This window comes from Callorhinchus milii, unplaced genomic scaffold, assembly GCF_018977255.1.
Source record: "Callorhinchus milii isolate IMCB2004 unplaced genomic scaffold, IMCB_Cmil_1.0 Scaffold12, whole genome shotgun sequence".
NCBI lineage: Eukaryota > Metazoa > Chordata > Chondrichthyes > Chimaeriformes > Callorhinchidae > Callorhinchus > Callorhinchus milii.
In genome coordinates this window covers 19,398,610-19,412,046 of record NW_024704753.1, presented here as the reverse complement: position 1 = coordinate 19,412,046, position 13,437 = coordinate 19,398,610, and the positions used below count along the sequence as shown (strand labels likewise).

Genomic DNA, 13,437 nt, shown 5'->3' with positions numbered 1-13,437 from the left:
CTAGGACCCAACCGTGCACAAACACTGAACTGATCTGCTAACAACAACAACTGATATTTACACAACACGTTTCGTGTTGGGAGAATGCCCTGGACAGTCAGGGATTTGGACCCGAGCTGGGGTTTGGATCGGGAGGAGAGGCGGGGGATGGAGGGCTGCGGGGGTGGATGGGGGGGGGAAGGGGGTGGTAGGAGGGTGGCTGAAGGTGCAGACCAAGAGGAGGGTCTTGAGACTGGTCTTGAAGGAGGCGAGGGAGGGAGCGAGGCAGAGGGACTGTGGGATGGAGTTCCAGAGGGTGGGGGCAAAGAGGCTGAAGGCTGGACCGCTGATGGTGGGGTGGGACGGGCGGGAGACGTGAATGACCTATTTTATTTGGGGGATGTGGGTTGGCCAGGATCAACGTACAACAGTGGAATAAGACTCAGTGAAGAAGCAGCCCTGTTATTGCCAGCCCTGACTTTTGGTGCGTAGAGGTGAATAGCAATATTCAGTGTCGTCAAAATCCCACATCATAAAGTACAAACATGGCTGAGAAGCCTCATAAAGATTAGAATAGTCCCTTTCACTTTGCTTCTTCACAAACCGTCCCTGATGAGGCTCACTGCCCAGTGGAAAACAATCCCATAGGCAGGGTCCCAGGGTACAAGTGCTCAGGGTTGCGTAAGGTAGTAGCCTGGAGATATTTTGACCTTCACAGCACTTGTGTCGTTTGCAGAATAAAGGCACAAGACTCCTCTTATAGACACACAAAGCTTTAGACAAAGTGCAGACGTTGTTTTAGTCTATAAATAACATCTGGAAATTCAAAGCATTTTGAATTAAAATGCCAAAAAGCCTAATCAATGTAATAGGTTCAAGGTCCCTCTTGGCGGACACTGAGAGGGATGGCCAGTCAGTGCACCAACTCCATTTTCAGATGGTTGTAGGGGAGCTAAACCCCCAGTAAATAGGTCACTTTCCAATATGTGCCCCTGAAACAAGGATTACTGACTGTTCCTTTATGGACATTTTACGCAATTTGGTGGCAGTTGAACGGTAATCAACACCCACTCCCACTGCACTGTACTTACAGCTAATCCAGAGATGCTTTCAACACTACTTTGGCAGTTTAGTTATTACAACTAAACCTCTAAACTAATTGCCCCCTCCCTCCCTCCTTCAAATTCCACCTAAAGACCTTCCTTCTTGATGGTGCTTACGGTCACCTCCCGACCCCCCCACCCCCACGGCTCGGTGTCAGACTCCGCCACTGTCAAACGCTCGGGGACACTATCCCACGTGAGGGGCGCTGTGTAAGTACAAGTTGTTGTTATATTGAGTTAAAACCAAAACGTAGTAAATGGTTGGATGGTTGGAATCTTGTCCAACACAGAGCAGAGCAGTAACCATGTCAAATCCAGGAAACATGAGGATGTCTGAGACTTATCACAAAGTGCCTCTGGCTCGTTGCTGTAACTCTGAGCTGCAGCGAGATCCCTGTCCAATTACTAATCCTACCACACCATTGCTCTTCCATAGCTCTGTGTTTTTTGCAGCATTTAAAAAGCAGATGAATCTCATCGTAGTTCAAAAAAAATTAAAACGTTTAAAGCCAAGGACTTTACTGCCCCAGCTGGTGGTGAAACAAAGCCCGTTTTTGACTCCTTAGAAGAAATAATAATAATCCTTGCATTTGATATAGTGCCTTCTTGCGCACATCAGTGTCCCACAGACCGTCATGGAGTGAGTCACCCAATTTTTTTTGAAGGGATTATTATTACCCCCGGGAAGCACTGCGCGAATCAACTAACTTACCTGGAAACAGAGGCAATAATAAATAGATTAAGGTCTTTTGCTCACTCACCTGAATGTAAAATGTAAATATACCATAAAGTGAATTGACTGTATATTCTGTGGGTGAAACACAGCAGCCAATTGTGCACAGCAGTGTCCCACAAACACACGTGGATTGAGTGACCAAATTATTTATTTTTTTGAAGCATCTATAGCAGCTTTACGTCGTCGAGGCGCCTCAAAGTATTTCACAGGATATTTTGTACTGTAAAGTGGTGCGTGACGGTGTGACTGTATTGTGCCGGGGAAACTATGAACAATAATACTTCCATATATGAAACAAGTGTGATGCATTGATGGGAAATAATACATCTGCTGTGTAGACAAGTTACAAACAGTGTCAGTGAGAATGAATATGGTTCTTACCAGCGACCACTGGGGATTTCCTGTTGTCTGAAAGCTGTACTGTTGTGCTTGCAGTCACAACACTGCTTATATTTTCCGTGTCTGTTCAAGATAAAATAGATTGCATTGTGTTAGCATCAACGCTAAAGAATTGTGCTGTGGCTTGTGTTCAAACCACATGTGCACCCACGGTCAATAGATGGCCAAAAGGGGTGTGTCAAGCAAGTCACCATAACAAAGGAACTCTTCTTAACCATCAGACTTCCCTTTGTGCTACAATCTACAGATTATATTCCCAGCCGATGAAATTCTGTTGCCTTTCCATCTGCACCCCCTGGGGCAAGTGAGTGAAAGAGAAACTGAGGAGAAAGATTGACAGCAACAACGTGCATTTTTATGGCGCCCATCACTGGGGAGGGGTGAGAGGGTAGAGGGTGAAGACGGGACTATTGGAACAGTTAGAGAGGTAGGATTTAGGGGGCTTTTAAGACAAATAGAGAAGGTAAAATGGGAGGAATGAGAGATGGAGTTCCAGTGGGAGAGGACATAGTGACTGAGGCTCGGCTGATGATAGTGGGGTGGACCACCCAGGAATAAGCAACAGGCTTGACTTGACCAAGCAGAAGGGAGCGAGCAGGAGAGTGAGGCTGGAGAAGATCACAGAGGTATGGAAGAGCAATGGTGTGATAGGATTAGTAATATATTAATAAGTAACCTTGGTAATTGATACAGCCAGGAGGCATCCAAAGACTTCACAGGATTTAGTGCAAAGTGCAATGACTGTATTTGATCTTTACGTTACAGTGAGGATCACAAGACGAAGAGACTTGGCGGAGCAGGTAGAGGCTCTGTATAAAGATGTTGTGATGTAGGTCCATTAAAGTCAACTGTTGTGTTCTAGTTTCCATTGATTCATAAATAGTTTGTTCAATGTCTAGAGCCTTTCCATGTTTTGTGTATGACAGCACAGTTTCACAATAACAATCCTTGCATTTGATAAAGCGCCTTATTACGTCTTCGAGACGTCTCAAAGCATTTCATAATTCAAGAGAACATCCTTGTTGTGTGATGGCTCTGAATTTTAATTGTACAATATAAATGAAAATGAAAAACAATCAACATTTTGAGACCAGTTTGTTTTGGATTCAGATGATTTAAATCCAACATAAGTTGATTGCTTTCACGGTAACTTTCAGTGTTTGTCAGTGTGTTATAGTAACAGTAACTAAACATTACAACAACAACAAAATTGCATTTGTATAGCGCCTTTCACGTCAGGAGGACATTCCAAGACGCTGGACAGACCGAGTTATGGACCCGAGCTGAGGGTTGGGGTGGGGGAGGGCAGGGGCGGAAGCAGGGAGATCGAATGCGCATATTATTACAATATAATAATAATATTACAGTATAATATTGGAGGGTTTCATTCAAAACAAACATTAGATATAAAAAAAATTGGTCACTCAATTCACGACTGTTTGTGGGACGCTGCTGTGCGCAATTGGCTGACGCGTTTCGCCCCAAAAATATACAACCAATTAATTTGACAGTATATTCTGTAAAGCGCTTTAGGTGCTCGAAGGCGTGATAAGCTCTGAGACGCTACCCTGGTAGAGGGCGCTATGTAAGTACACGTTGTTGTTGTTGATAAGGCGCTATATCAAATGCAAGGATTATTATTGTTATATAAATTCTACTCCTCTGGCCTTGGTTTGATATTGATGACAATGGCAATACCACAGGAGACATTTATTGGTGTTGGAGCGAGGCCACTATTTGCCTTTGATCTTCGCTCTGCACTTCCAGGAAACACTGAATGCTAACGTGATGACCCGATGGAATCACAATGCTGTCGTCGCCTGGCTTCTAAATCTCTGGATATAAATGTTCATGAAAAATATTTATAGCTGATTCTTTTCGCTCTTATTTATAGAGACCCACATTCTTCCACTTTAGTGCTTGCCAAGTCCTAGACATAGGGATGGGGGCAGTTTCTTAAATAATAATAATAATAATCCTTACGTTTGATAGAACGTCTTTCATACTGGGATGCCATTTTCAAAGTGGATATACTGCAAACCGTAATGACTGTTTATTTTGTAAGGTGAACCAATTTGCTCTCAGCAACGTCCCACAAACAGCCAAGAAGTGAGCGACCAATTTCATTTGGAGGCTTGTTGGCCTGGATACGAGGAGAAAATCCCTTCTCTTTTCGAGGAGTGCAGTGGGAACTTTAGTGTCCACCCAAACAGACATCTCCTCTCTCCCCCACTCCCCTTCCTCGAAGTCTGGCACCGTCCCTATGAAGTGCCCCGAAATATTACCCTCCAGGAAGGGTACGACATGATGGCAAGTTGTTGTTGTGAAAAAAAAGATCCATTTACCTATCTGTCAACTGGGACCTACCTGTAATATATTCCTGGTGATGTAACGCTCAAATGATTGAGTCATGCCGTGAAAGAGAAGCTTTCAAAATATACCAAAATAAACTTTTTGACATTAAATATGAAACCGTGCGGGAATGTAAAAAAAAATGGAACATTTTAGTGCCGTGTTCCGGTCTTTTGAAGAAGGTAAAAAAAGAAAATCAGACTGACCTGTGCTAAACGGAATGGAGTAGACAAAGGTTCCTGGCAGTTGCTCTGCTGATTTCCTGTACCACAGGGGAAAGTGATCAGCTGTGAAAATACTTTCTCCGTCCTTTACACTCAAGAAGTCTCTAGAAGCAGAGGAGGAGAAACATTATGAACACCATTAAGCTGGAAACCAAAACCATGTTCAACCGGTTTGTGGCCTTCAAAATCGCTCATCGTACACGTTTAACGGAACCAATACAACACTTGATGTGAGATTGAACACCTCGCTCAGGACACAGGTCACCGCTAACGCTTCAAGGACCAGATTCTGAAAGATAATTATGATCATCAAAATGACTTAATCCTAATCATTAAAATCATTAGGCGTACTTATTTTTTTTGAAAGTAACAGTATTGGTCTATTCTATTGGAATCATTTTTTCAAATAAAAAAAATCTGACCAAGGGTCGTGGACCCAAAACGCTGACTCACTTTTCTTTTTCCACAGATGCTGCCTGACCTGCGGAGTCACTTCTGGGACTGTATGTTGTGGTGTTTGAGGTGTTTGAAAGGGCTGCACTATTTAAAAAGCATGTAAAAACTACACTTCCAATTTGCTTGTTGAAACAGAGGCAAAAGGTTTCCCACAGTCCCTCGGCAACTTAATTAGGCATCTTGTTAACTTGACCAAGGTTAAACAGCAGCTATCTGCGGGCAAGCCTTGCCTTTAGATTTCAATTGGTGACATAAGAAGATCTGTCTGATTGTAGTTGAGAAGCATTCTAGACGACAGAAGCACTTCAGGGAGGACTTCACTCCAGCTCAATACCAGCCCTGCTGATTTGGAAATTGCCCCCCTTTCCATTGGAGGATGGTTTTAGCAGTTGCTGAAAGCTAAAGCAAGGCATTGCCAGACTTGACGTGGTTTTGGCCGCCACTCCTACATTCCTCAGAGCTTCTCAGCCATTGGGGGACTTACTGGAGTGAAAGAAAATAGTCGTTTACATGAACAAATGATTTAAAGCCACCGTGTGTTTCCCACACAGGAGCTGCTTGTGGTGAAGGTTTTTTTTTGGGGGGCGGGGGGAAATATTTTAAAACCTTTATTACTCTGATGATTTATTTGTACAAGAGCAACACCTTTACCGGAAACTCAAGACTGTGGCGTGTTTTTAATTCTCTCCATCTTTTGATAATAAAGAAATATTCTTTGCAAAACTGTCCATTTTGCAAAGAAGTCCAGATTATGGGAGGTGTGGAAGTGGGTCGTTTCCCTAGACTAGATATAATGACCTGGAGTCACGGACTCAGTGTGGGGGGTGGTGGTGTGTGTGGGGGGGGGGGAGGTCCATTTGCTGATGACACCAAGCTTGAAGGAAAGTGTGGATTCAGCAGAGGCAGCAAAGGACACCCTGTGCAGATTGACCGGCAAATTGAGTTCAATGCCGGGAAATAAATATCCTGGTCAGCCCAGATAGTGCACGACATAACCATGTTAAAATAATATTCCTCCTCGTAGCCTGTGGTGTTTGATCCGCAAGCCTTGTGGCTGATTTGCTGGTTGTTGAAGGTGACATCAAGTTTATTCCTGACTTCTCAATGTCTTGATACTGTGAACAAAGGCAGTCAGTGGCACGGAACCATGAATATCCCTAGACTGCCTTTAATCCAGAGTAAAATATGGCCTTAGTTAGGTTGTACTTACACTTTTTAACATCGGATAGATTACCCTGGTCACATTGATGATGCAGATATCCATCGTGGGACCCTATTAAGCTCTCTGGGACGCTAGTCTGCGTGAAGGGCCAGTTGTCGTCGTCATTCATAAAGAGTCTGAATTGACTGGAGAACCTGCTTCTAAATCCAGTTGGGAGCCGGTGAGAGTTCAATATGGATGATATGGGTTAGGGAATGGTAATATTAGTGCCTGATTCAGTGTCACGAGGCACAAGCTGAAACACGAAGCAAGTTCAAGGGACAGAATCCTTCCTGTACTTTCTGCCTGTCTGAGAGTTAGCTGTTTTGGTTAAATATTTCTATTTATTTAGCATTTTAAGTTGATTTCAAGTGCTCAACTTATAATGATCAGCTAACGACACCGTTTTGGGGTCCTGCCCTATTCCAGTCAGTTACCTATGTTATTTCTAAACTAAGCTGAAAAAGTTACAATGACCTAATGTAATAGTTTTCATAATGCATCTAATAATTCAATCGTGAATTATATTTACGATGATAATCAAAGGTATTTTAAAAACCTCAGTATTGTTAATAACAGTAAATGGTCGAGCAATGTGGCAAATAAATAAACTGCCATATTAGGAACGAGAAAGTTAAAGAACTGTTTTCGGAGTAAAGTCAAAAAATAACATTACAAGCAATTTGAGTAATTACAAAGAAAGATAATCGCACATGCCTTTCAGAATCTAGGGCCAAGTTGCAATTGTAAAGTTGTCGACAAGTATTGTCTTTTAATCAACTTAACTGTGAGAGAAGGTCATTATTACTCAGAACATTCCCGAGGACGGTTTTACACAACTTTAATTTGCTTAATACCACAAGATTTCCCCAAATTTGGATCGATCGATCTATCTATCTATCTATCTATCTATCTATCTATCTATCTATCTATCTATCTATCTATCTATCTATCTATCTATCTATCTATCTATCTATCTATCTATCTATCTATCTATCTATCTATCTATCTATCTATCTATCTATCTATCTATCTATCTATCTATCTATCTATCTATCTATCTATCTATCTATCTATCTATCTATCTATCTATCTCTCACTCTCTCTCTCCAGCTCGCCAGCCCGCTTGCTAGGTTTCAGGGGTTTCCTTCTGAATATTTCACTCTCAAAAACTATGGCAGGCAAAGCTGCCTTTGTTGCCAACCCTTCAAATCAATACAACCCAATTTCTTTTCATATATAAAAACTTACTGGTTTGTCAGTTGTTCTGGCCCAACAAATAAGTTAATCCGACTTAGGCCTGTGCGAGTTCCAAGGAATGCAACTTCAACTCCTTTGTCAGCGTTTCTAAAACAATATTTCTGACAGGATAAGTACATAACCACACACACACAACCCAATCCTAAACAAGATCCGTATTGTAACTGGAGATCTGACCCATCCACAATGCAGACCAAGTTCATCTTTAACCAACGCACAGATTGGCAAAGGTACAACTACAAAGGAAAATCGCAGCATATGGTTCATGGCACAAATGGAAAAGCCGGGGAGGGTAAGTTGTATATGTGCAAAACTGCGTGAGAGCATCAGTGTAGGATGTTTGCTGCCCCGTTTCTGAATCTCTGTGTTTGAATCACTCAGCTCTTCTCTCAAGATGAGATGATAATAATAATAATAATAATCCTTGCATTTGATATAACGCTTTTCACGTCTTCTCGACGTCTCAAAGCGCTTCACAGAATAGACTGTAAAGTGAATTGACTGTATATTTTTGGGCGAAACGCGGCAGCCAATTGCGCACAGCAGTGTCCCACAGACAGTCGTGGAATGAAATGACCAATTTATTATTGTTTTGTTTTTGAGGGATTATTATCAGGCGTGTGGAGTTAGGAAACTTGCCCAAGGTTTCGCCCTGACCTGCTGGGAATCGAACCTAAAGTGGAGTGACTGTGTATTTTGTGGGTAAAAAAATGTGCTGGTTCTTGACTGTCTCATTGGTGAGAAGCTCAGTGTAATGGAGGATTATTGACTGGAAATGAATTGTGACGTGAGTCACGAGAAACAAAGAGGGAAAAATTGGGGAGGAAAAAAAACAACATATGATAAAAAGGTTGGAAAAAAAACCCAAAGCAAGTGAAAAGCTAGTTGCTGCTAGTTACATAGTTATATAGTTATTCTCAACACGAGGCAGTGTGATACGCTTACTCAGATCGGTTCAGAGCTAAGCTGGTCCAGTACGCCTCCAGTGGTGCTGTTACCACAGCATCAAACAGCACCTCCTGAATTAACTCTTTGTCACCTGTGTGTAAAGATTAGACAAATATGTTTCCATCTCAACAACAACAACTTGTATTTACACAGCACCCCTCACGCAGAGAGCCTGACCGTGGCGGAGCACGACACTGAGCCGGGGCGGCGGTGCGGGGTGGAGGGGGGAGGTGACTGTAGAAGTGGTCAAAGAGGAAGGAATTTAGGTGCGATCTGAAGATGGGGAAGGGAAGGGACAAGGTGGGCGGAAGGATAGGGGAAGTGTGTTCTGGGGCACAGTGGCTTAAATGTGAGGCCACTGATGGTGGGTCGGAGGGCACCAGGGGCACGCAGGAGGCTGGAGCCAGTCGAGCGGAGGCAGCGGGGAGTGTGTTAGGTGGGTAAGTGGTCGGAGAGGGAGGTAAGGAGGTGCCAGGGCTCCAGGGCTCAAAGGGATTTGAAAACGAGTGTGAGGATCTTGAGTTGATCCGTTCAAGCGAAGGGGAGCCAGGGGAGTGTGGCAAGGTCAGTTCACGGTCTGTTAAAGAGTAACACTCCTCCTGAGATGTAAAAGTCGATGGCACTTACACTTTAATCCCGGCTCCTTTCCTGCCAGGAAGAGTTTGACAGATTCAAGTTGAAAGAGGTCGCGATACAGCGGATTCACATCATTATTGCAGTAGTTCCTGAAATCAGATGAAAAATGTACCTGTTACGTTAAGGGCAGGGAAGCCAGACGTGAAAGGCTCTCTGTCTACGCTCTCCTCTCCTGAACCTGTTTGACTCCTTTCCTCGTTCCACTGGGGCGCAGTTTCACAGGCGCTGCTAACACATTGTCCAAGAGGGTAATGTTCACTGATGAGCTTTGACGCCAAGTGTCTACAATCTACTGAACCTGTTCTGTCTTCACTTGATGTCCTCAAGCGGGCAAACCCATAGCAAGGCTTGCTAGATAGGTGCCAGGAACCCTCTCTCTCTCTAACCTGGGCTTGTAGCTCCTCAGCTGGTTCAAGGGAATGTTTTATTATTTTAAATGTTGAAAGTTCCTATTTTGTCAGGTATTATCGGGTGTTTGCTCAGGGGAAGTCATCTCAAGGCAAGAAAGGAGATGATTGAACATTAAATCTTTCAGTTACCCTTGAAACCTCTTCAAATCAATGAGACATCATGACTGTTTATAAATTACTGTTCAAAATCAATGCAGTTCTTCATTTCCAATAGATTTTATGCATTGGTTCCATCCACAGCATCAGCCATCAAGCTAGGAATTTTTGTTTTCTGTCTTTATGTTAAGTGCTTCATAATCAAACATCTGCTTGTAGCTTTGGGTTAAAATACAGCAGACACATATACTTTACGGTGCTGACCTTAGCAGCCAATAAAACATTCCTCATAAAACGGTGGATTCATTATTTAGTGAGGGAGCTGTAAATATTCTCTGTTATATGCGGGTCTGGGAATATCAGAACATAAGAGTTTCCAAACATGTTATCAGAGATGCTGTCCTTGGGATGAGCTGATGCTAAGCTCTAAACATCTGGCTGTTCAGGTGGGCATTACAGAGCTCAAGGCACAATTTGAAAATAGAAGTTATTTGCTTCTGCCCAACAATCCCCCAGATAACGTTGGTCATTCGCTCCATGGTTGTTTCGGGGATCCACCTCTGAATCAGGTCGCCTACGAAATACAGTCACTACACTTTACAATAACTCCTGTGAAGCGCTTTGATACGTGCCTCTCGACATTAAAAAAAAAGCTGCATCAAATGAAAGGAATATTATTCTTAATGTTACAGGATGAAAACAGGCCATTTGACTGAACGAATGCCAGTGTTCATACTCCACACGAGCTTCTGTGCTTCCTAACCCCCTCTCCCATACCTCTCGATCAAGCAGGTACGGGGCACAGGGCTATGGCCTAATACTCTCCGGAATTAGGTAATCAGGATGTGTCCCTCCAGGGAGGGAGAGAGAGAGAGAGAGAGTGCATTCCACTCCAACAATCTCTCTCAGGGATTTCCATGTGTAGGTGGGAGATCCATGCAAATCTCAGCTTGGTTTGGAGACTCTTAAGCAACGGTGATGGGTTTCCGCGTGTGGCTGACCAAAAAAAAACAACAAATTGGAGCAGGTAAATGTTCTCAATGACCGGTGGGGTTCTTTGCTTTTTATTACTATTCTTTTTGCGCAAGGCGACGATTGATGTGTTTGTCCAGTCAGAATTTGCAACCAAAAAACCTTTCTTACCATTCCTCTGCCAATGATAAATCTGGATGATCCAGGTCATGTAAACCTTAATAAAGAATAAATCGGTGATTAGATTAAAAGGGTGAGGGAGTTGGGAGTGGGGGTGGTGGGGTGGGGGGTGGGGGGAAACACAGCTGCCAGAACTCAACAAGGTTTACATAGAGCATTACGGTTTATCTGCTGTATCTAAAAGCAAAGCCTCTAAATCCCTAACCCTGTATCCATTTGACAAGCCGCAATTTAAAGTAGTTGTACAGATCACAATGATATATGACTGGCACCCGAAAAGCCAGAGAGAATTTGCTATTACCTTTCCGTATTCTGTTCTCTAGACGTTATTAATGACTCACTCAGTGTAACTAAACTGCACTCAAAATTAATTAGTCCTTATTAATACGCTTTATTTGATGATCGTGACTTTAAGTTTCCGTATGCTTAACAAAAGGTCAACTTGACATTTAGATTTCTTGAAAAAAGTTTGAAACGGTAATGATTAACATAATTGAGTGCAGTGTTATACCTTATACCACATAAGAGGCCATTTGCCAACACTGTACCTCAGTTGGAGTTATATACATGGACTTTCATTCCAATTTATTGCGTTTTTCTCCTCTGCCCTTTCAAAATATTTATCAAATTTGCTTTTAACGGATGTCATTATCTAAGCTTCAAAAGGTAAGAGGTTCCATATTATTACATAGGAACAGGAGGAGGCCATTCAGCCCCTCGAGCCTGTTCCACCATTCTATAAGATCATGGTTGATCTGTACCTCAACTCTAATTACCTGCCTTTGCCCCGTATCCCTTGATACCCTGACTTGACAAACTTGACAAAGCTGACACTGCCTTGTTGCTGATACACCAGACAGTGAGAATAACTATTCACTATTTACCTTCTCAAAAATCCCTCAGAATTTTTGAAGCTCTCCATTAAGTCCCCTCTTAGTAAAACTGACTGTGCTACACTATAATAATCCTTGCATTTGATACAGCGCCTTATCGCATCTTAGCAACATCTGAAAGCGCTTCACAGAATTTACTGTAAAGTGAACTGACTGTATATTTTGTTGACGAACCTCAGCAGCCGATTGCATACAGCAGCGTCCCCACAAACAGTTGCGGATTGAAGTGACCAAATGATTATTATTATATAAGTGTATTCACTGACGGTGGTGGCAAATGCTGATGGGTGGTGTGTTTTTACCCCCAAGCGCAAAACGTTCATAGAAGTGGGATTATGCATGAATTAACTTTAATCCAAACATTCGGCATATTTTGGTCTATTTCAGGATCACACACGTGTGTGAGTGTGCACGCACACAGGAGAGGGGAAGAGCAAGCACACATTAACATGCTGACAACATCTGTAAACCACTGAGGGCAATTTACAAAAAATGTTGGTGAATTAATCCTGTGACCATTAAACACCCATAATCACTATAAAATCCACAATGAATTGCCACTGGCTAAATCGTTGACAACTTGGCTCTTAGCATAGTTTTGTTCTTATGGGATCACAAGGCCAACAGAAAGAGCATATTGTATTATCTTTGTGAACGCCAGGTTATCTTGTACAGACCAGATGGGTCCTCAAGTGATCAGTAAATAGCGCTCCAATAAGCAGCCAATGTTGCACATCTGTGATCAGCTCAAGATCGTTTTGAAGTGCCGCCATATCACAAACCCTGCGCAACATGTACACGCAAAAGCCACATCAATAACGACTTCTCTGCCCCCGAGCTCATTTCAGATATCTTATAAGGGAATACGATTTGGCACCATTGTGCACTTCAAATGAAGGCTCTTGTCTGGAGATCATGTCATTATATGTCTGTGATGTTGCTAATGTGTTCCTGTGCATTCCTAAGAGGAACAGTCAATATGGCTCGAAACCCTCGCTTGATGACTCCCATTACTCATCTCTCCCCGCAGACTGGAAATGAAAGTCATGATGGTACACAGCTCTCACCACTAATATCCAATGGAATGTTTGATATTAAAGAATGGTTTTATTACAATGTAGGGGCGAGATTCGGTGATGAATCTCTTGAGGATTATTTAAACCTGATCAATGGAAACACCTATATTTTTGCTACGTCTTTGTGGATGAGAAAAATCCTCTTATGCTTTACATTAACGAGTATTCCAGATGGATTCTAACCAATGCCTTATAACAGTACACACATTGCCCCTTTTGATGTGTATTTGCTTCCCTGTACCTTGTTAGCTTTTTACTACATTAGCTTGTACATGCAAAAGTGTACATGTGTACATGTGTCCTCAGGTTAATGATAGCTGCTAGGGAAGATGGTAGTGTTTTAATCTAGGTATCTTTCTCTGTCCTGTCAACTTCAGATGGCATTAATACAACAACAACAAGATTCCATTTATAGAGCGCCTTTCACGTCGGGAGGACGTCCCAAGGCGCTGTACAGTTGGGTCAGGACCCAAGCAGTGGGGGAATGGTCAGGGTGAGGGGAGGGAAGGGAGGGAG

At 42.7% G+C, this 13,437-nt stretch overlaps 1 protein-coding gene across 2 annotated transcripts in view; it reads right to left on the bottom strand.

The window, feature by feature from the left end:
• Positions 1-13,437, bottom strand: part of cacna2d3a (calcium channel, voltage-dependent, alpha 2/delta subunit 3a) — a 167,803-nt gene that overhangs the window by 40,626 nt on the left and 113,740 nt on the right. For both annotated transcript variants that reach the window (XM_042339495.1, XM_042339497.1), the window contains 6 exons: positions 10,944-10,989; positions 9,286-9,383; positions 8,656-8,749; positions 7,702-7,797; positions 4,776-4,897; positions 2,200-2,280 (listed from right to left, as the gene is read on the bottom strand). In XM_042339495.1, the coding sequence (XP_042195429.1) occupies positions 2,200-2,280; positions 4,776-4,897; positions 7,702-7,797; positions 8,656-8,749; positions 9,286-9,383; positions 10,944-10,989 (537 nt within the window). The remainder of the gene's footprint in view (positions 1-2,199; positions 2,281-4,775; positions 4,898-7,701; positions 7,798-8,655; positions 8,750-9,285; positions 9,384-10,943; positions 10,990-13,437) is intronic.